Source organism: Sitophilus oryzae, unplaced genomic scaffold (assembly GCF_002938485.1).
Source record: "Sitophilus oryzae breed Bouriz unplaced genomic scaffold, Soryzae_2.0 scaffold_845_pilon_pilon, whole genome shotgun sequence".
Lineage (NCBI taxonomy): Eukaryota > Metazoa > Arthropoda > Insecta > Coleoptera > Curculionidae > Sitophilus > Sitophilus oryzae.
The window spans coordinates 1,561,601-1,584,968 of NW_022147467.1; the positions used below are offsets into that span (position 1 = coordinate 1,561,601).

Below are 23,368 nucleotides of genomic sequence, written 5' to 3' on the forward strand. Positions count from 1 at the left end.
AATCTCCAGACTTTCTTCTGTCAGTTTGTCCATTAGGGTTTGCAGCTGGTCTTCGGATTCTGCTAATACCTCGGTGTCGTCTGCGTATCTTATATTGTTTATAACCTTTCCATTTATTTTAACCCCTTCTGGGCAATTTTGAAGAGATTTTCGGATTATATACTCGGCATAAACGTTAAACAATAGTGGTGACAATATGCATCCCTGTCTAACACCTCTTTGTATGTCTACGTATTTTGTATTTCCTTTTTCTTTTCTGACACAACCTTTGTGATTCCAGTATGCATTGATACCATAAGCATTGATTAGAAAATACCTTCATTTAGATTGTAACTATAAAATATGTAAATGTAACTAAATATTGTCAAAAGTTTAAATAAAGGACATTTAAATAACAATAAATAATAATATACGGAATCATCAAAAGGTGTAGAGAGCATCTTCCTCAGGCTGACGCATCATTTACACCGGTTTGAATTTTTTACACCATTTCGAAATAAGCTTGTCGAGATACTTCTCAGAGCAATCATACTCAATAAAAAATAATTCTTGTTTAACTTTCACTTTTTTATCCTCTGAGGTATATTTTTGTTCCGTTCTATCCGTATTTCTGCTTATTTCTGTACAATTACGAAAAAAAAACACGGAGTTCCCTAATCAGGAATGGCGAGTATTTTTGTTGTTCGTACCAGAGTCAAAGCGACGGAAAATGAGAAAGCCCAAATAAAATATATCGCTCCCTCGACGGCTCCGAAATAATATTTGCTTTGAAAATGTTTTCGGTAGTTCGGCTTTCATTTGGAGATTATACGCCAACCTACAGAGTAAAGAAAAAATGTCAAAACAAGTTTTGACTCTATAAAAAATACGTATGATTAAAGAATAATGTTTGTTGTTACTATTAGAGTTTATGAAATAAGATATTTCCCTGGAGCAATACTGTTTTTTGAAATTAGGTACTTCTTAGGTACTAAGTTGGTAATTATAGCCTGGTTTACAAAAATAATAAAATCGATTCTGTGTAGCTGAAAATATTAGAAAAAATTGTCTGTGCAGTATAAGCGCATATTTGAAGTGAAACTTCTTACCGAGGGGTATCACTATTAGAATTACATGTACCGGGTGGCCAACTAAGAATGAACGCCGGCAAAAAAATTATTGGAAAAAAAATTATAATAAGTAAATCGACCAAAAGAAATCTCTGGAAATTATTTTTAAGTTCGAAAAATGTCCGCTAGGGGGCGTTTCTCTAATAGCCAATCAGAAAACAGGGGTTTTCTCAAAAATATGCAGGTGAACAGGTATTTTAAATATGACTATTGTAATCATCGAGAAATTTGCAATTTTTTTGATATAGAGTATTTTGATCTATCTCATAAAATAAAGTGGTGGGGGAAGGGTAAACTTGCGTTTATTAAAATAAATATAACTCTGGTTTAGGTTAGCCGATTTAAACAAACTAGGACTCGTTTAAAAGAGCTTTTCTTCCTTAATGATCTCCAGTATAAACTTTCTTTCCATCGTGGTAGCTAGAGGGCGCTGCTTAACATTATAACAGATTTTGCGCTTTTGCATAAAAAAATTAAATAGGAGGCTATATTTCTGTTTGCACAGTTAAATAAAGCACAAAATTTTCAAAAAATCAGCGCAAACCGCAACTTTCTATCTTCTCTCTAACAGGAGATATTAAGAAAATAAATTATATTAGGCTGTCGCCTAGGATTATACGGTCCAAAAATTAGAGTAGTTTGGTAGTAGGCTAGGAAACAAAAAGAGGTAAATTTGTTTACGTCAAAATATCAAAATATACATTTTAATTTAATTTTAATACCATTAATATAATAAAAATATAAAAATTATTTTGCCATACATATTTTATTTTAAGATTTTTACACATTTATTTTGACACAGATCTTAAATCAGTAACGCAAAACATGTTTGTGTATTAAAGAAGTTTAACTAAAGAAAATAATATTCAAGTTAGTATAAAAATATGAATGCATGCAGTAATAGTCATATATCTTTTTTATGTTTAATTACACTATAAACTAGTTATAATAATGTCTAAGAATATATACTTTTTACTTTAATTAATGAGTTAGCACTTCGATGTCCTCGTACTACTTTATAAAAAATTCATAAGAATATCAGGTACAAAATCTAGGTTACGTTTCCACCGTCACAGTACATACGCTAACAAGAAGCATTATTACAGTTGTATATGATTTATGTGTCTTATAAACGCTTAGGTAGATGACCTTAATTGACATTTATATGTACATAAATATCCGTTAAGGAATGACCTACATGGTCTTAATTAGATATGCATACTTCTAATCTATAGCTATTATAAATTATTAGACAATTTTTTTAAACAACTCTATTGATTTATACATATTCTTAATTTAAAAGAGTTTAAACAGACCCGTTAGACTATAACATTTAGTGCCGTCGATCTAGTATTGAAATATTATTTCTGGCCACAGTTGCCTCGAAACAGTGGTTCATAGATCACAAAAGTTAAGCGACATTATATGATGTAAGTGGACGGACGGGTGACCGTCTGGAAACTCGGTCGTGCTGTTGTTTCATGGCAAGAGTGTAAAATTTATTAATCACCCTGTTAATGCCATATACATATAACTAAAATATACTCAGCCTAATCTCCAAAAAGTGAAGCCCAAACAGTGAAAGAGAAATATGGAATTCTGCATAAGTCTGTTTCATCCGGATATTCATTTAACTGCGCATGCCTTACCTGAAGAAGTTTTCATTGGTCGGTGTTTTTAAAGGGAAGTGGTTGACTGACATTCACCTAACCTTCAATTTCATTTATATTTTTATTATTTATAACACATTATCATGGAGTTGGAAAAATATCACAAAACAGTTGGAAACAATAAACTAAACAAAATCACTCTTTTACGCGCACCAATAAATAGTAATCCAAACATAACTAAAACAACAATCAATCGGAGTTTGGCGCAATCGCAGTTCAATCGATATCCGAGTGAAATAGACTTATGCAGCATTAATATGGAGCTGAGTTATGTTGTCTTTTTCTTACGGCACGGAAACAGCACACGGGGTTAAATAGAGAACCCTGAGTATATTTTAGTTATATGTATATGGTTCATTCACGCCTTATGGTTCATTCACGCCTTATGAGGCCGTATGAGATCTGATATCTCGTAAGAGTTGATTTAGAAACTCGCCAAGTTGATAGGCCATTGACATTAATACGGCTGAGGACTGAGGTTTGGATTCCGCGTAAACCAAAGTAAGCCTGGTCCAGATTAGCCTTAGTAACAAAAGAAACGTTAATTCAACATTTTACTTACTTAAATCTATCTCTCCATAGAAAATGTGGGTTATAACTTTGAGACTTCTGGTATAAACGGCACTAACATAAATGCAGGCATTCTCCAGCATTCAGTGAGATAAGAATAAATAATTCTGTCCACAAATGGAAGTTAGAGTATATTTATTGCAGTTTCTGTTTGTCATGTTGAATTTCGGTGGCTATATTCCGTATATCCTATTTATAAACTATTCGAGTTATGTTTCCTAGAATTAATATTATTTTTTAGATTTTCGATATTTATAAAGTTTTCAAATATTTTTAAGTTACCTAAGAAATAATTGGGCAATGTAGATACAATATTCTGTAACTTTAAATATGATTAATAATATGGAGGTACAGAAAACTTGACTAAGTATGTAATTTGATTTTTTAATTAACGTTGTAGGTAAAAAAATAAAAAAGTTAAAGCCTGTTACCAAGCGTGACAAAATGTAATGCGAATATTGTACGATACATATTATGTACACTCAGATGCAAAAAAACGCAAGGAAACCTTTTTTTGGTCAAGTTTATATTGATAATTTTTTTTATTTTTAGCCCTATTTCCTCGAAACACAACCAAAGGGGCCAGAATGAGGACACCGTGACTTGATACAGCCGTAACTAACTAGCTTATAGCTGGGAACGAAGCAGCATGGGACTCAAGCTACATCCACGCTGTGGCACTTATATGTAAGAAAAAATCGTTCTTACTGGGGACACTCGTCCACAGGACATCCGTACATAAGATAATGTCCGTACATAAGACACTACCCGTACCTTGGACCCTAAAAATATGAAACTCTTGTTTAAAACCAAACAAGGTCTAATAAACAAAATAAACCTACCTCGAAATACTTCCGAGGGCTCAATAAACAACCTGTCCTTTCTTCCATGTGACATTCTGGAGGACAAAAGAAAAGGGACGACAACGTGCCAGCAAAATACAAATACAAGTTGGGACATCTGTAACTCTACCCTAAAAATATTCAATAATAATATCGAATCTAAAAGGATAATATTTCATCTTTACCTGTTGCTTTGAAATAGCAGCTGATTCAGATTATACAGCAAGATTTAAATAATCAACATTTCTAAAAGCTGGGATACAACAAAGCGTCAAAACAAAGTGAGGTTAAGCACGGAGAGAGTTGACAGAAGCGATGTTGATAGCGCCTCCTCAGAGCGATAACAGGGTTGTGTCGAACGATAACAGGGTTGGCGACTAGGGAACGTAAAAATTACGCGTCAAATAAACTATCCGGCCTGAACGAGAGGGAATCCGGTGATGATAGGCCAGACATCATATATTATATATAAAAAAGACATGTAACGAACTAAAAACTTTACAACATGCCTTGGTTAATTTTTAAGAGTAAAACGAGCAAATTTTTCAATCATTACTTTTTGATGTTATTTTTCATAATGACGAGGTGGTTTTGGTGATTATTGTTGTGTATAATTGAATATGGTTCTTAGTGTCGAAGAATATGCAAAAGTCATTGATCTTGTTGAAGATGGCCGAAATTATAATATAGCTTGATCCTTGAAGAAGAATGGGAAAACAACACAATCTCAGCAGTCTCATTAACATTATGAACCGACGGCGACGCGATGTCTACAGACAGTTATAGCAACCGGGGGAGGAAATACAAAGTATTAGAGTATTTTTAACAAGTTTTTTGTTTGTTTGCACACTTAATTTTTACAGTTATTTTTTTTTCATATCCTTAGTTCTTTTAGTGTTACCCTTGTCTAAGGATTTTACTGATATTTATTAAAACCAAGCCTGTATCGTTACATTTTAACGTTTTTTAAATTTTAATATAGAGTTTTAATTAGTGTCGATATGACATGACGACAATAGCCAAAAAAGCTACCTCGTAATATTAAAAATAACAGCATAAAGTAAGGATAGTTGAAAAAATTGTATATTGTCGGTGGCAAGTTCATTTTGCTCTTAAAAATGACCCAAGGCATGTGTTGACATGAGCCAAAAAATAAAATGCTCTGGGGACATGGTTCTGACAGAAAAATAATGTTCTAGAAAAAATCACTAACGAAATTATTGCGCAGGGTGTTTTAAAGTTAGGGTAAAAACAACCCTTCAATTAACCCTGTATAATAAGCCAAATACTACAGTTTATAAAAATTGAGTTTATGAGTTAAAGCTGATAGATTTATATATAGTTTGCTAAAAAACTCATGAAAATAGGGCGAAAAGTAAAAAAATATAACACTTTAAACTTAATGAAAAAATGTTCTGTTGCGAAGTCTATATTTTTTATATAAATTTTGTACAAGCGAAGCAATTTAGAAACCTATAACATCGGGCTCTAATGCACGTGTCTTAATCTTGCTTTCCTATGCAAAGTACGTGACGATGTATTCAAGTCGTTATTCAAACACACTTTAATATGCGCGATAAGTTTCGAGTGTCATATGTGACATAATAATAAAACGTGGCTTACTCGTATCTAGTTAGAGATTCTGGGGAAGTAAAACATTTTCCCAATTTTTCTATTTTATCGGGAAATAAATTGGCTTGTTAAATTTAGTTTTACCAAGTTCCAGATCTTAAAAAAATCTGGATTTTTTTTGTCACTGAAAGAGAAATTTACCCATTAAGAAAAGTTATATTTAGATGTAAATATTTTTTTTGCTTCTGACGACGACGGGAGGAGGTATACCCCCTGACGTTTTGTCGGTTAGGAAAATTTATTTTACAAGCTTCCTTCTGTTTGAATTGAACGCAGTGGTGTATACAAAAAACAATTTACTGTCTGAATGGGATATTTTGGGGTAACGATATAGGGAAAAGACAAAAGACTAATTTCTAATATACAATGAGACTCTTATTGTATATAATATTAGATTAGATTAGATTCTTAGAGGTGGCTTTCGGCCTGATCCACTGCGACCTTCTCAGATCTATTGTGGTCTTCTTCTGATCCTTAGATTACATTCTCCAGTCCTATCCTTTTCACAAAGTTTAGCAACTTGGAGACTGAACCCTCTATGTAGCTCCTTGGCAATGGCCTATCATTGCCTATTACCGGGAACCGCACATTTGCCAGGCTGTCACACCGACATAAAATGTGTTCTGATGTTTCTTCTTCAGATTGGCAGAACCTACACATAGCTTCGTCTGTCAATCCCATCAGCTTTAGATGCCTATTTAGCTTACAATGCCCTGTTAGTAGACCTACTACAGCTTTGACTGTCTCTCTGTCCTTGCTTATCAAGTCTACCGTGAACTTTGGCGAATATTCTATAATGAACCTGTTCGCCTGTCTCTGCCCTGGTGAGTTTCTCCACCATTCTAGAGATTTGTTGGCCACCCATCGTTCCGTCGCCATTCTCGTGACCGCCTTTGCAACGCCGCAGAAAGGTTCTGGGTCTATGAATGGCATTGATGAGCCTTGCTTGGCCCTTTCATCTGCTTTTTCGTTACCCTTGTGACCCTCGTGCCCTGGCACCCAAGCCAACGTAACAGTGCTACGTTCACCCAAAGTATTCAGAGCACGCACACAGCCCCACACTAGTCTAGAATTAACCCCCGCGGAGCCGAGTGCCTTTAGCGCCGCTTGGCTGTCTGTGAAGATGGCCACAGAACGATTTGTTCTTTGTTGCCTTACTATTTCTTCTAGAAAATAGTGGATTGTCGTTATTTCTGCCTGGAAAATTGTGACATCCGTAGATAGGCTTACGTGGAAGGATCTCCCTTGTTTCGGCCCTACTATCCCAGCTCCTAGTTTTTTTTCAGTTTTTGAGCGGTCTGTATACCAGGTTGCCTCAGCTGGAATGGGTACACCTTTACTCCAGTCTTCCCTTCCTGGTATGGTTATATTAAATTTGTTGTTGAAGCTATACCTAGTAGCTGTTGCATCAATTGGTAATCCCAATACTTTGTCTGCTTTTGGTTAGCAGCACTATGCGTTTGGCTTATGTGCTGCTGACCGTGAATTAATCTGTGCATGACAGATCTGGTTTCGCCTTGTTGTATATAATATACAAAAAAGCCAAATCAAGAGTAATGATATATCAAACAACCCCAAAGTCCCCAACTGGCTAAGGAGTACGACAGGGAGACGCGATATCCCCAAAGCTGTTTACTAGCAACACTAAAAAATCTTCTGTCAACTGGACTAGACCAACAAAGGATTAAAAATAAATGAAGAATGTCCTAACCATATAAGATTCGCTGATGACGTCTCAATTGCCCATAGTCCTGAAGAACTACAAACAGAAATTAACAAACTAAACACAACCAGTAATAAAGTAGGTTTCAAAATGAATTTAGCAAAAACTAAAGTAATGTAGAACGAACTAGTAGACCGAAAATATATTCTAATAAATAACAAAATACTGAAAATAGTAAAATAAAATATATATTTGGGACTACTACCAGAACTCAAAAGAAGAATTAAGTTAGCATGGAGAAGAAACTCAATCATATTCAAACCAAGAATGCCATTCCATCTAAAGAAGAAATCATTCATCATGACCTATGCATGCGAAACCTGGACACTTAAAACGGTCATTATAAGGAAACTGCAGGTCGCAAATGACCAATGGAACGAAATATGCTGGGAATAACCAAGAAAGATCGTAAACAAATAGAGCGGATACGACAAAAGACCCAGGTAAAAGATAACATCGACAGAATCAGATCCCTCAAGTGTCAATGGGCAGGACACATGGCAAAAAAGACGGACAACAGATGGATCACAAAAACTTTAGCATGATACCCACGAGGAATTAAGAGACCTAGAAGAAAACCAAATCTGAGATGGGACCATGATATTAGGAAATTTGTAGGATTAACTATGGGCCCAACTACAAAAAAAGTATCTAAATATATGAGGGATGCTACACAATAATTGGAAATTGTTGAAAAAGCTGAATACGATGATGATGATGATATGAGACTCCTGCAAATATCACTACTAAGGTGCATAGACATAAAGATTAACGGAAGCCAACCGAAGAAAACTGGAAGCAGTAGGAATGGATGCGTACAGAAGAACTTTAGGGATTTCCGGTAGAGGTAGAGTTTGAAACAAAGATGTTTGGCAGAGAATAGGATTAACGGGATCTCTGGGACTACATCGAAAGCAAACAACTTGTATGGTACGGACATGTGCAGAGAATGAATGAATAATACCAGACTTCCAAAACAAGTTATGCACTGGATACCTCGAAACCGGAAAATGAGTGTGAGAAATCTAAGTGAGAGGCAATGAAATGACCGAATTTTAGGCATTGAACAACGTCGCAAGACGTTCTAAATCGATATATTATTATACAGGTTTTTCTTGCAGTGACGAAATTATCCAGATTTTTTTCAAAAAATTAACCCGCCACAAAAATATTTAATTATTTATTATTATATTTTTATTAGTTTCAGATAATAAAATATTTTTTATTATTTCTAAATAAGATGTATTCTATTTTCTTATTATAATCGTGTATATTTTGTTAATGTTTTGGTAAAACATATTTTAAATTACATGATGCAAATAAAACAGAAAATACAAGTAAATGAATATTTCTAAATCTGTAAATGCCGAATTCCTAATTTAACTATATTTAGAGTTATAGCAATACTATATAAAAGAGAAATAGCATTAAACTTCGTTCAAAGTTTGATAAAGTTATGTCAGCGAAGCTGAAGCAATTACTTAGTTAAGAAATTTCAAAGTTTAAAGTAAACATAGCCTTATTTTCAACTATTACAAAGTTGTATGTGGCAAAGAAACAAATAATTTTACATCCTTGACGTAAAATATAATAGAAAACCGTATATTTAAATACTATTTTTTCATATATGCGAATATACTTTGAATCAAAATAAATTAATTAAAGACAAAAGTTAACTTTGGCGTTAAAACAGCAAAAAGAATCACTAGTTCACTACTATACACTAAAACACTTGCTATACATGACTGTCTAAGCTCATTATTTTTTTTTAATTAGTAATATTGATTTTTTTTAATAATTATTTTCTTAATTATTAATAATATAATAAACATGTTCTAAAAATTAAAACAGAGTTTAATTTGCTTATAAATTTTATATTTTAAGTACATTATTTTTATTAAGAAATAAATATGAAGATTTTTATGATTTTACTACAATTTTGACAATGTGTATGCTATTTTAGATGTTTAACATTAAAGTCAAAAAATAACAGAAACCTGTTATTTTAAACTGTTATATACCGGGTGCGTCTCAAAAGTGGCTCATTCCTATAACTTTTTTATTTTTTCAGATAAAACAATGAGATTTGGTATGTTAGTATATGACATAAATTGGGATTGATTGACGTATTCAATTGTTTTTGGTCACTTCCGGTTTCACCGGAAATGACTACAACTTTTGATTTTTAAATGGCACACTCGGTATTTTTTTACTTTATTCGATAGAAAATGACACTCTGAATCGAATGACATATCATATGTCAATTTTTGACATAGTCACTCACAAACAAATTCTATTTTAAATTTCAATCTAGAGTGCCATGGTTGTGTTAAAACACAAATTTTTAATCAAGACACCTTGGAAAAATAGATATGATCGTCTAATGTTTTTCGTGTCTTGTCCTGGCCGGTTAGAAGATGTCCAAATCGTATTTTTAATCATATCTCAATTTTTTCAAATGGAACGAGGGTGGCTCATTAGCATATTTGGAAAAAGCATTTTTTTACGAATAATTTCATACCACACACTTGCTATTTCGAGTCAAATTGTCATTATGAATCGCATGTTGCAATTTCAAATAAACCATATTCAAAAATGTCAAAAGTTGACATATGATATGTCATTCTATTCAGAGTGTGATTTTCTATCGAATAAAGCAACAAAACACAAAGGGAACCATTTAAAAATCAAAAGTTGTAGTCATTTCTGGTGAAACCGGATGTGACCGATATCAACTGAATATGTCAATCAATCCCAATTTATGTCATATACTAACGTACCAAATATCGTTATTTTATGTGATAAAATAAAAAAGTTATAGGGGTGAGCCACTTTTGAGGCGCACCCGCTATAAATAACAGTAACAGTTTCAACTGTTATTTAAAAATAACGGTTTTGCCCACCACTAAACAAATTTCTTGTAGTTCTGCATTCACAAGATGGAATTTTATGTAATAGCATAGCATCTTATTTAATTTGATTACACATTATTTTAAAACTTTCCTGTTATCGAGGAATTTCCTTCCACAAAATTCTTAAATTTGCACATATATTTACAAAGCCTTTAAATTTTGATGGCGTGTTTATTTCGTGATTTCAGTACAGTCGTAGTTAATAAAATATATACAAAATATCCGCATGCTGACTTTAATATTTAACCAGAAATTTACTACTAAAATAAGTCAATATTTTATTTCTCTCCATATGAAGCTGCTATAAAAATACGCACGTGTGCGGTTAATAACGCATAGTCGTGACTCGTTTATATAACTTTTAATTCTGCCATAAAATAAAAGCATAACGGAAAAAGAAAAAAGCTCGCATTCCTGTATTTTATTGCGTCAATTTACTGCCTGTCATACCTCGTGTGCTGCTACTGCAGATTAAACCGTTTTTTCTCGCTAGAGTACGTAGAAACAAGATTTTAGATTGCATTAGACTTGGATCAAGGTAGATTAAAAAAGGCGTTTATCTCATCAAGGAGGCCGAAATCGTCAAAATATCAAGAGACAACTTTTAATCGGCCTTAACTTGCTTACACTATTTCGCTAACAAGATAAAGAAGTCAGTGGCGTATATGCTTTTTTTTTTAAATATTCCAGTAATAACCCATATGCACGTCCCTGGTGAATATGACGACACTTTTTTAACCTTAAAATATGTCGTATTTATAGTGACTTTTACCCTCAAAAATTCATTCAAAACGCAAATAGTACTTGGAAGAAAATTATAATAAATCGGAAAAATATTAAGATTTTAACCTCCTGTAGCTACGAAACAAAGCAGAATCTGACTCATCTTGATATGAAAAATAAATCTTATTTTTACGTGAGGAATCCCCCACGACAGATGGCACATGTTTTTTGAAACACCCTGTATAAAACTTGTTTACATTACAATGACGTCGTCGTATCCCTTTTCGGTTTAGGTTTAAAAACCTGTTAGGCTTCACCATCCCTGTATTGGTCGTCCAATACTTCTCCTTCCTGGAGGTTGATATCGTAACATTTTTTGTGGAATTCTATCATCTGACATTCTTTCTACATGTTCCTTCCATTTATTTTTATATACTCTCACTTTTTCTTCTAATGGTTGAATTTTTAGTTCATTTCTTATTGTGTCATTTCTTAGTCTATCTTCTCTACTTATTCCGTTTATTTTTCGTAAGAACGTCATCTCCGTTGTTCTGAGTCTTTGCTTTTTACAATGACACATATTATTATAATAATAATAATAGTAGCTCCCGTATGTAGCGTTTAACGCCTTGGAAGCCTTAACAACCTTAACGCCTTAACAAGGACACATATTAATATACTAAATCAGGACTATTTATTTAAATTAAATTGGCATAATTTTTTCATCATATTACACATTCTTAGGCACTCTTAAACAAATTTCTTCTGCATGAACATGATGAAAATTTATCTAGTAATAGGTATATAATTCAAATATGTATATTTAATTTTGCAATATAACTAGGACAGACTAATTTTATTTAATCAATCTAATTTAATTAATCAATATAATCTAATCACTCGCTTTTATAAAACTTTAGAAATGTCTTTTACGGCTAATCAAAAAATTATAATTCTTAAAAAAAAAATTATAGTTTAAATTTTCACACTTATTTACCAATAACTTTTAAAAGCGTGTTTATTTTGCGACTTTAGTACAGTCGTAGTTAATAAAATAAAAATAAAGTATTCGCATGTTGACTTTTATAAAACCGAAATGTGCTTTAAACAGGAATTTATTAATAAAACAAATCAATATTTTATTTCTCCCCACATGAAAGTAATTTTATAAAAGTACACAAAGGTACGTCTGCTGTTTATAACGCAAAGTTACGACCCGTTTATATAACTTTTAATTCTATCATAAAATAAAACCATTACGGAAAAATAAAGAGTTCGCATTCCTCTATTTTATTGCGGTAATTTACTGGCTGTCATACCTCGTGCGCTGCTACTTCAGATTAAACCGTTTTATCTCGCTAGAGTACGTAGAAACACGATAAATTGCCTGCACCGTATGCACTTTGAAGTTCGGATTTAAAAAAGAAATGAATTTAGTTTGCTTCCGGCGAATCCTATAATGATAAATTGTGAACACTGGTATATGTATATGTTTGAAAAAATGTTCTTAGAATGTTAGAATTACGATTTTACACTGTTATGTATGATCAAGAAAATGCAATTTCATTTAAAGTTTGGTCTACTTTTATTTTACAGTGGTTCTTGAAAATTCCCATTAAACAACAATTAAAGTTGGTTCTTAAAGATAATGGATTTGTAGAGATTTTCCATATGTCTTTATACTGGGTGAGTTTTAAATAAGAGCAAATATTTTATGTGTGGTAGTATACAGGGTGAGTCTTAAATAAGTGCAAATGTTTTTAGGGGTTGTATATTTCGATCCCTTCTTACAGTGCCATACTCTATATATACAGAGCGTCGGCTACCTCTCGCATATACTTGTGCTGTGTGTCATCAGTGTTTCACAAGTACACGGGACCTACAGTTTATCGCCGAATCCGAACGGCACTATTTGAGAGACTGTACAAGGCAAATATACTCAAGGTGGTTTTCCATTGTCTTCCTTGAGGTAAAATAAAAACACTAAATTATAAATTGAGTTTAGTTTATAATCATCTGCTGATGATGCTAACATGGTTAGCGAAACGCGCGTCCAGTGTAAAAGTAAAAGTGTTTTGGTGTATTGTGGTGATTTAGTGTTTTTATTTTGCTGTGTAACACCAAAGGTTCCAACCCTCAACTGTAATTTCCTTGAGGTGGCGGCTCGATGGTCGCTCTATTTAGATAAATCAATATTTTTATTTAAATAAATAAAGCGACCTGAGGATCAAACCCAGTACCTTTCCATCCCTCGCACCGCAGATCGACACACTAATTGCTTGCCCTACGGCCGGCCAGACATTTCGACCCCAGAAACACGATTACGAGTTTGTTTTTGCGATTTTTTTTTGAAAATTTGCAATTTTTTAAAACTTTTTTTAGTTTATCGTTAAAAAAATAATTTCTTGATAATATGTCAACAAAGGTAGTAGACTAAATTTACAAGAATGAAAAGCCAGAAATGATCTAGAGATTCCCAAAATTTAAGAAAAAAATCATTTTTTTATAAAATTTTCAAAGTAAAATAACTCCGTCTCATTTGTACGCTGCTTCTATGGTATTAGCTGTTTTATTCAAGTCGAGATGGAAGCTTCGCTGCATCCAAGTAAGTTGGCAGCCTGCTTATATTACAATACAAGGAGCGTACAAGTGAGACGCGCGTTGAGATATTACGTGTATAAGTACAGTTATATGGCAGCATTGTATTTGGTCTAAGTACACTTGGACTGTGTCATTCCGCCTTTAATGTGATTGATATATTATGTGAATAGATGCGGAGCTTTATAACACTTACTTAGCCCATAGAAAATAGAAAAAAAATGACCAAAACCAATAAAAATGATGCTTGCCTTTGAAATAAGACAGATAACATAGAATACGATTATATTTAGGTAATTTAGTATACCTATAAGTATTAAAGTATACTTGTAAGTATTAAAATCAAATATAATTATTTTCTTACATCGGAATCAGGGGGTGTCACAAGAGCAATGAGTGCTAGAAATCTAAGCGAGGGACAATGGAACGATCGGAAGACGTGGAAGTTAGGCATCGGACAACGTTGCAAGACGTTCTAAACCGATATATATATATATATATATATGTATATATGTATATATATATATGTATCTCTCCATCTGGAGATACTATAAAAGTACGGAAGCGTACACGTGCCTTTGTCATAAAATAAACGCTCTACGGAAAAATAAAGAATTTGCATTCCGGTATTATATTGCGGTAATCTACTAGCTGTCATAGCTCGTACGCTGCCTACTTGATATTAAACTATCATTATATTTATCTCGCTAGAGTGCTTTGAACATGAGAAAATGCCCTTAGGAAAATTTGCGCTTTGATGTTGAGATTAAAAAAGACTTTAATTTACTTTCGGTGAATCGTGAAATGATAAATTATAAACAGCGTCGAATTATATTACTCACTTTATCAAATGCAGTAAACAAATAATAAATTATTTGAATGCATTATATAGAGTGAATCTTAAATAAGTGCATTTGTTTTTAGTGTATTTTGACTGCAAAAACACATTTATGAGGTTTTTTTCGCGAAAATATTTTTGAAATAATATTTATAATATAAATTTCTCTTTATTATTGTTACTGAGAATCTATAACAGTATAAATACTTCTATTTTTATGAATATTTGAGTTACTTTTAATTTTTTGGAAAAATAATGTACCTATAAAACTATTTCGAGAAAGTTTTCTCGAAGAAACTATTTCAAAGTAGGTTATTTATATTAGCTTTATTAAATAAATAACTATCTTATAGTTTGAATTCATTTTTGTGAATTTATTTTTATCTGTATTGTAAAATGTGCGATGGAACCATTTCTTTATTGATTTTTTTTTGTTCCTAGAGTAGGTACGAACTAGTCGGCGACAATCAGATGTAAGAAAGTAAGTTTTTTTACTGATTTCTGAAAATCTTTTTTTTTCTGATTGTTTTGTATCTACCACTTCAAACAACTTACATAAAAATAATAAAATTATATGATATATTCTAATTTTCCGCCAGGAAGTTAGTTCATTCCTGGCAAACTACATAGTGCCACTTTAAATTTGAAACTACTACTTGCGTTCTTTTTTAGTATGTTCTGTGGATGTGCTTTAAGTGGCTGAACATCGAACGTCTGTTTGCTACATTTGACTGTATCTTCGCTCTTTATTAAATTTAATAAGAGGGATAAAGACAGATTCCGGTTTATTTGTCTTTTATTCGCGTCTGTGCATATCGATAGCGGTAACAATGAACTTTTGAAAATCGGGTACTTGACAAATATCAAATTTGATAAATAGCACTAACGATAAAAATCTCCCCTGAAATTTTATCTCTAAAAAAATCCCCAAAAAATTTTACCCCCTAAAAAATCCTGTACAGATTTTTTCTCTCTAAATTTGAGGATAAAAACACTGCAGAAAAAAAGAAGAAAAAAGTCAAGGAGGAATTTGTTTCTGCAGATTCTATAGCCTTATAACAAATAAAATATTTTTAGTTTTAAATTAATGTTTAATTTTCATTAATTTGTCAACATATAAAAATTCTATTAGGCTTATACTTTACAATTTTATAAAATAACATGAACTTTTTAACATGCCTATGATCAAATTTTTCTATATGTTACAGTGTTAAGGTTCTTTTTTGCTATACCTTGAATATATTGTTTACTAAGGATAAACTATGCTTTAAGGCCCATGTTAGGAATGAGGAATTTGACAGCAGGTATTTGCTCTTTGATGTATAGGTGGTAAAAATTCTTTACATTCAAAAAATAATTAACTAAAAAACTGAACGAAATGTTAAATATTTTATTGTCATAATATCTTGAACTAAGATTAGACAATTTCATACAAAGATACTTAGTTTTGCATTACTCTTACTCGTGCAAACAAAGATTTTTTAATTTTTTTGAATTTATTTTTTCCACCTTTTGTAAGAGTTACTTCTAACATACCTGTCAAATTAGTATAAATCTTAATGTAAAAAAAATATATTTTAAAAGAAAAGCAGTGTTGATGTACTATTTAAATTTAAAATTAAACTATTAATTCCTCAAACATGTTCTCCAATAATGCCGAAAAATAAATTTGAAATTCCATTTATATATATAATTTAGTTCTTATTACTATGTACATTTAATTACATTGTATATTAGTTTTTACTTACTACATGCTATTATTGAAGTAAAAAAGTGAATATAGCTACATTGCAAAGAAACATGCGTTTGTGCTTGAGCAAAGTTTAAAAAGCAAAGAAGTGTACCTGGCTGAGCCCACACCGTTGCCACGTCTAGCTTAAAGCTCCCCAGCATTTTGTTACCGCGCAGAAAGTTGCGTGACTGCAGTACCTGCCAACGAGAAAATCAGGAAAAACAAAAGGAAAACTAGTGTAGAAAAGTACTGGAAGTAGTAGTTTATAGATCATAATGCGGTTAACAGGCAATATGCACGAACTTCTATATTATATTACCTATCATAAGAGAATTGAAAATTGAATTTATACAGATATATCTTTTACTATAGCAAAAATATAGAATAGATTGATTTGAGTAAGTATGTTGGGTTCCATACTCACATTTGCTTATATTTTAGCATTTTTGCTGTTAATAATGATTTTAGAGTAATATTTAACTGAACTATTATATTTATATTATCTCAATCAATTATACATGGTGTTTTTCCGGATAAGATGTAATATGTACTACATGGTATTTACAGTACTTCCTTTTTGATCCAGAAGGTGTTAAAAATTAAAAAAAGAATAATTTGTCGAAAAATTGATTTCTTGAATATTCTAGTTGGCAAAAATATGGAATTTTACGTCAGTATTACAAATTATTTGACAATAAGTTTTATAAAATTAATAACTATTTGACAATAAGCTTTATAAAAGCTTGAAAAAATTAATATCTTTCAAATTAATTAAAGTTAGGGTTTAGTTTTGATTGAGGCCATCTAACGGACAAACGAAGCACTTTTGTATAAAGGTAAATTATATGCAATTAATTTATTTTGATTCAAAGAATACGTAGTTGTTCTATATCCACGGACTATAGAAATTTCCTGTATATTTTGTAGGTCTTTGGTAAAAGAAATTCTCCAAAAAAAATTTTCTCAAAAACTATGCGATGTGGCGTTTTTTACAAGAGATAAAAAATGTAGTAAATACTAAAAAGAACATTTTACGAAAATAAAATCGGTCATCAGTTGGAAATTGGGGTGGGGGTAGTTTTCACCCTTGCTGTACTTTTTCTTGATTTTTGTGACTGTCAAATGTTAAAGCACTTAGCAAAACATAGACATCCAAAATCTTATTCAAAAAGGAATAACAGTTCTTAAAATATTTAAAAAATGTGTTATTTTTTTTAAAGTTTGATGCCCTCTAGCGGACAAACGAAGCACATTTGTATAGCGGTAAATTATGACAAATCAATTTATTTTGATTCCAAAAACACGTAGTAGTTCTATGTCCACGAAATATTGAGACACCCTGTACAGGGTGGTCAAAATTGATCTGTTTTAACAGAGAAAACCTATTTCCTGACAAGATAGAGCAAAACCGACATGGATGTCATGGGCTCGATTTCTGAGACACGTTTAATGGCGTAAACCACCTGTTGATATTTTCAGTGCCAACCGAGATACGGGGTCTATTTGAATTTTTTACCATTTGGAAACTTAAGGCACTTTTTTTAAGCACAATCCAGTGGCGTAGTCAGTTTTTCTGTAGAGTTGCTCTTTTTGTCAGAAATAATAAAAAATATAATTTTTTAAATGGAAATCATAGTTGGCTAAATCTCAAAAAAATGCTGACGTTTAATCCTTTCCAACGATATAAAGTTATGGGTATTTATTTCTAAGAATAAGAGAAATATTAGGTTTTTTATCTTTATATCAAAGCGGGCCTTGATTTTGTGTTGATCTAGTTACCTAAATATTTTTTATCACAATTTAATATTCTATAGTATTATTTATCTGCATAATTAAAGACTTTTGAAAAGGTAAATCAACATTCTATATTAGTATTACCAATTACAATTAAAACGCCATGGTTACAACAGAACTATTAAATGGAGAATTTAGAGAGAATTGGATTGGAACAAGGGGCCCCATATCTTAGCCTGCTAGGTCCTATGATTTAACTTCTTTTGACTTTTTTATGGAGGAAATTATATAGAAGACCTAATATATAAAAACCATTGGGACGAGAGAAGAATTACAGAAGGCTACGTGGCAAGCTTTTGGACTTATTATATCAGTACCTAATAAATCGATGTAACTTTGTGGTAAAAGATGTTGTGTATTTAGCAAGCAGGTGTTCAGTTTGAACATCTTTAATGTTTTTTTTGAGAAAACTATATTCATCACTCAAAAAATACGTTTTTTTAGTTTTATTCTTTGTTTATTGTATCTATTTCAATTGTAATTACAATACTAATATAGAATATTAATTTACAATATTGTAAAATATTGTAAAAAAATAATTAGGAAAATAAGTCAACACAAAATCAAGGCCCGCTTCGATATAAAGATAAAAAAACCCTAATATTTATGTCACTCTTAGAAATAAATACCCATAACTTTATATCGTTGGAAAGGATTAAACGCCAGCATTTTTTTGAGATTTAGCCAACTATGATTTCCATTTAAAAAATTATATTTTTTATTATTTCTGACAAAAAGAGCAACTCTACAGAAAATGGATGGTTCTTAAAAAAGTGCCTTAAGAACGTTTTTACAGAATTTTATTATTCCGCGAAATAAAAAAGTTATGGACAATTTTCAAAATGGTAAAAATATCAAAAAGACCCCGTATCTCAGTTGGCAGTGAATATATCAACAGGAGGTTTATGCCATTAAACGTGTCTCAGAAATCGAGTCCATGACAAAGATGTCGGTTTTGCTCTATCTAGTCTTAATTTAGTTTTCTCTGTTAAAACAGACCAATTTCGACCACCCTGTATATCTGGAAACCACATACTACAATAATTTAAGAAAATATCCAAAATATTGCGAGAATTTCGATTTTTACACACTGTAGATCAAAAAGGAAGTACCTTAGATGCAATGTTTATGTGACAAACACATATTAAAGTAAAGGTGTATCGTAATATATTCTATTATGATAGATAATGTTTAAGATAAGCTTGATTTTCATGAATCCGTTATACGTTGATACGATGGTCCGACCGTGCTCTGATTGGTCATAGCGTTTTCGCGCCACTTTTCATCCGTAAATATTTTACTTCAACCCGTCAACGGACCCGTTCATACGATAACGGACGTTTTGACACTTTTTTGACAAATTTAATCCAACCTTAATAAAAATATAAGTAAAATAGCAAAATCGTTATGGAAACGAAAATTTAAAATAACACCAACGTATATCCGATAAACGGAGGCATGAAAATGCATTAAATTTAAAAACTGCGTTATTTTCTAACCAATCAACGTGTTTAAATTCTACCAATAAAATTAATATCGTATCAACGTATCATCGGACAACGGATGCATGACATTCAAGCTTAAGTCTAAATATGTCTTAAAATTAAGCCAGATTTGTTTAAACAAAAATTGTATTTTAAAACTCTAATCTAACTTAATTTTAAGTAGGTATAAATTTCCTGAAATTACAAAAAGCGTTTCTCTTGAGAAAATTGTTAATTTCTTTACAAAAATGTTTTCGTTCATTTAGTGTCGCTGAAACTTAATTGAGAAACACTTTTAAGACCTCATTTAAAAATTACTTCGGTTAATTTAACTTCATCGGCTTAATTTTACAGAAACTAATTTAATGCCTCGTCAGGCTCATTCGAAGAAAATTAATTTTTAAATGGATCTTTTCTGGATAACATAAAGTAGAAAAACCGAACAAGACATTTTTAAACGTTATTCGGAATTGAAATAGTACCAGGTGTATCGTAAACGGTCTTAATATCGAGTTTGAAGCTTCCCACCACGGTATTGGATCGTAATAAGGATATTTTTCTAGAATGTACTACCTAAAAGAAATTTTAAAGTATTTTATATAAAAATATTGGTTAATTTGTTAAATAAATAATTAATGACGAATTTAACGATAATAGAATAAGAAATTTAAGTCATTATATATTAATAAAATACAAAAAATGTAAATTATTAATATAATAAAGGTAAATTAGGTACAATAAATTATGAATATACAAGGTGTAAATACATAAGTGCAAGTTCTATTAAAATAAAAATATGAAATATATATATTTCAATTTTCAATATATAATAATTTCGCAACCAAACCAAAAACAAAATGACATATATTTATAAACAAATTATATACATATATTAAAGGACTATGTAAATAGCTATTCCGTAGTTCGAGTGATTGGAATACAAATAATTTAATAATTCAAAGTTTTAGATTATTGTACACTGGAATACCAAGTTTAATAACTTTGGGAAACTCGAGAAGTGTAAAGCAGTTCAATATTTGGTCTGAAATTGCCAGTAAATTATATTCCTATCGCAACAGATTCCATAATACATTGCAATATTAATTTATAAAATTATTTAAAATCTTTGAAAACATCAAAATAAATTATTAACTAAAATAGTAGTTGATCAGTTTTTAATAGAAAATTTAATATGTACTGTATAAAATAGTTTCAAAAGTAAATATTCTGACCTTTCCTTGATACCCTAAAATTTTTGTTGTCATTTATCGTAATATTTATTCATACGAAACTTTTTTTAACAACCAAAACTTTTTGAACTTCAATTATTATAAGAGTCTATACCGGGTGCGTTTCAAAAAACTGGCTCACCCCTATAACTTCTTTATTTATTCAGATAAAAAAACGAGATTTAGTATGTTAGTATATAATATAAATTAGGATTTATTGACGTATTCAATTGTTTTTGGTCACTTCCTGTTTCACCTGAAATGATTACAACTTTTGGTTTTTAAATAACATCCCCGGTATGCTTTTACATTATTCGATAGAAAATGACACTCTGAATAGAATGACATATCGCATGTCAATTTTTGACATTTTCGCATATGGTTTATTTGAAATTGTAACATGCGGTTCATAATGACAATTTGACTCGAAATACCAAGTGTGTAGTACTAAATTATTTGTAAAAAATGATTTTTTTAAATATGCTAATGAGCCACCCATGTTCCATTTGAAAAAATTGAGAAGTGATTAAAAATACGATTTGGGCATCTTTTAACCGGTCAGGACAAGACAAGAAAAACATTATTTTTCCAAGGCTCCTTCATTAAATATTAGTGTTTTTAACACATCCATTGTAATCTTGATTGAAATTTAAGATACGATTTTTTAAGCTGAAAATGAAAAGTTGACATATAACATGTCATTCTATTCAGAGTGTCATTTTCTATCGAATAAAGTAAAAATATACCAGAGGTGCCATTTAAAAATCAAAAGTTGTAGTCATTTCCGGTGAAACAGGAAGTACCTAACCAAAAACAATTGAATATGTCAATCAATTCTAATTTATGCCATGTCTCGTTTTTTATCTAAGAAAATAAAAAAAGTTATAGGGGTGAGCCACTTTTGAGACGAACCCGATATATTTTTTTAATTTTTATATATTAGGCTACGGCTAAAATGGATACTTGGCTAGTTTTCAAACTAGCCAGCTATTTTGCAAAAAGCGCCGTTATTTTGTTGGTTGGGTGTAAGTTTGTGGTGTTGGTTGTGCTATTTGTTTGCAAAATAGCTGGCTAGTTTGAAAACTAACCAAGTATCTATTTTAGCCGTAACACATATTAAAGGATAGGGTATTTTAAAAGTCTAGTTTTGGACAACTCCGTCAAAAAGTTAACTAAAAGTTAACTTTCACAAACATTTTGTTATGCAAAATGTTTTTTTGAAACAAAAGTAGGTAGCAAATTCAACGCCAAAATAAACTTTTGTAATATTAAAATTGTTTAACTTTATTTTACCATTAGACCTTTTACCCTTTATATTATATCCCATGATAATATTCAGCACCAGTTTAAACATGAAACCCTTTTCAAAATTAGTGCAAGAATGGCGCTTTTTATCGCTGGGAAATATGATAATTAAAATTTTGCTTCTGTTAGATAAATTATAACTGAACTAATAAGTTCCAGTGTTTGTGTTTTTTTTTAATTTATTCTTTAAATTAACTGATAACTATTTACACTCACCGCCCGGCATGAAAATTTGCCACCATAAAATGTTGATGTAATTTAAAGTTTAATAAATTTTGTGCTAGTGGGCAGATTTTGATGATTTTTTAAGCAATTTGTAGCTATTTATTTTACTTTTTAGTACCCCTTTCTAAATAAAAATTTGTCAGTTATACAAGGGAAAACAAATTGTTAATATTTTGGTGAAAGTTCTTGATGGTTTGTGTTTCTTGATGGTTTGGTTTTTGGTTCAACTCAATAGTTTTATTTTTGTTGGAGATATTCGCTTTTGAAAACGACCTTAACATTATTTCGTAATTTTTGTTCAGATAATACTCGTAAAATGTTACAGAGTTACCGATAAAATAAAGAAAAAAAAACGAAAATATATATATAAAAATTATTACTAACACCGAGTATTGCTCACCCTCCTCCCGAGCTTCAACCACACCTAAATCTGTTAGAGACATAATTCTGATTTCCGACTATATTCAATTAAAGCAACTATAGCGGTTACAACTTCTGGACTTTAAACCATCTCAGCTAGAGTAACTGTCCAACAGACGATAATAATATGATTTTTCAATGAGAGTGACATTACATCAAGCAAAAACTATTTTCTAGGTCTGATAACTAGGACCAAAAGCAAAGGAATGGTTTAAACGCAAAAATTACGAAAAAATGTTGGTGTCTTCTTCAAAAGCGAAAATCTAAAGAAAATAAAGCAATTTTGATATGAATCAAAAGACAAACTATCGAGAAAAGATGCATCTGGATGATAAAATGATTTTTAAACTCCTTGCTTTGTTAAAAAAATCTACAGGGTGTTTCAAACTCACCAAAATATCAACATCCTTTTTCCCTCGTATAATAGACAGATGGAAACTTTCGTTTTTAATTCAGATGGAGATACTAAAAAGTCAAATAATTTAACTACAAATTACTTAAAAAATCATCAAAATCGGCCCACTTGACAATATATAAACTTTAAATTACATCAAAATGCTCG

General features: G+C 31.2%; 1 protein-coding gene across 2 annotated transcripts in view; it reads right to left on the reverse strand.

The window, feature by feature from the left end:
* Positions 1-23,368, reverse strand: part of LOC115889719 (otoferlin-like) — a 274,808-nt gene that overhangs the window by 108,731 nt on the left and 142,709 nt on the right. Inside the window, exon 8 of one of the 2 annotated variants that reach the window (XM_030909784.1) lies at positions 16,462-16,546. The exons of the other annotated variant lie outside the window; for it this stretch is intronic. Within the exon in view, the coding sequence (XP_030765644.1) occupies positions 16,462-16,546 (85 nt within the window). The remainder of the gene's footprint in view (positions 1-16,461; positions 16,547-23,368) is intronic. 2 annotated transcript variants of the gene reach the window in all.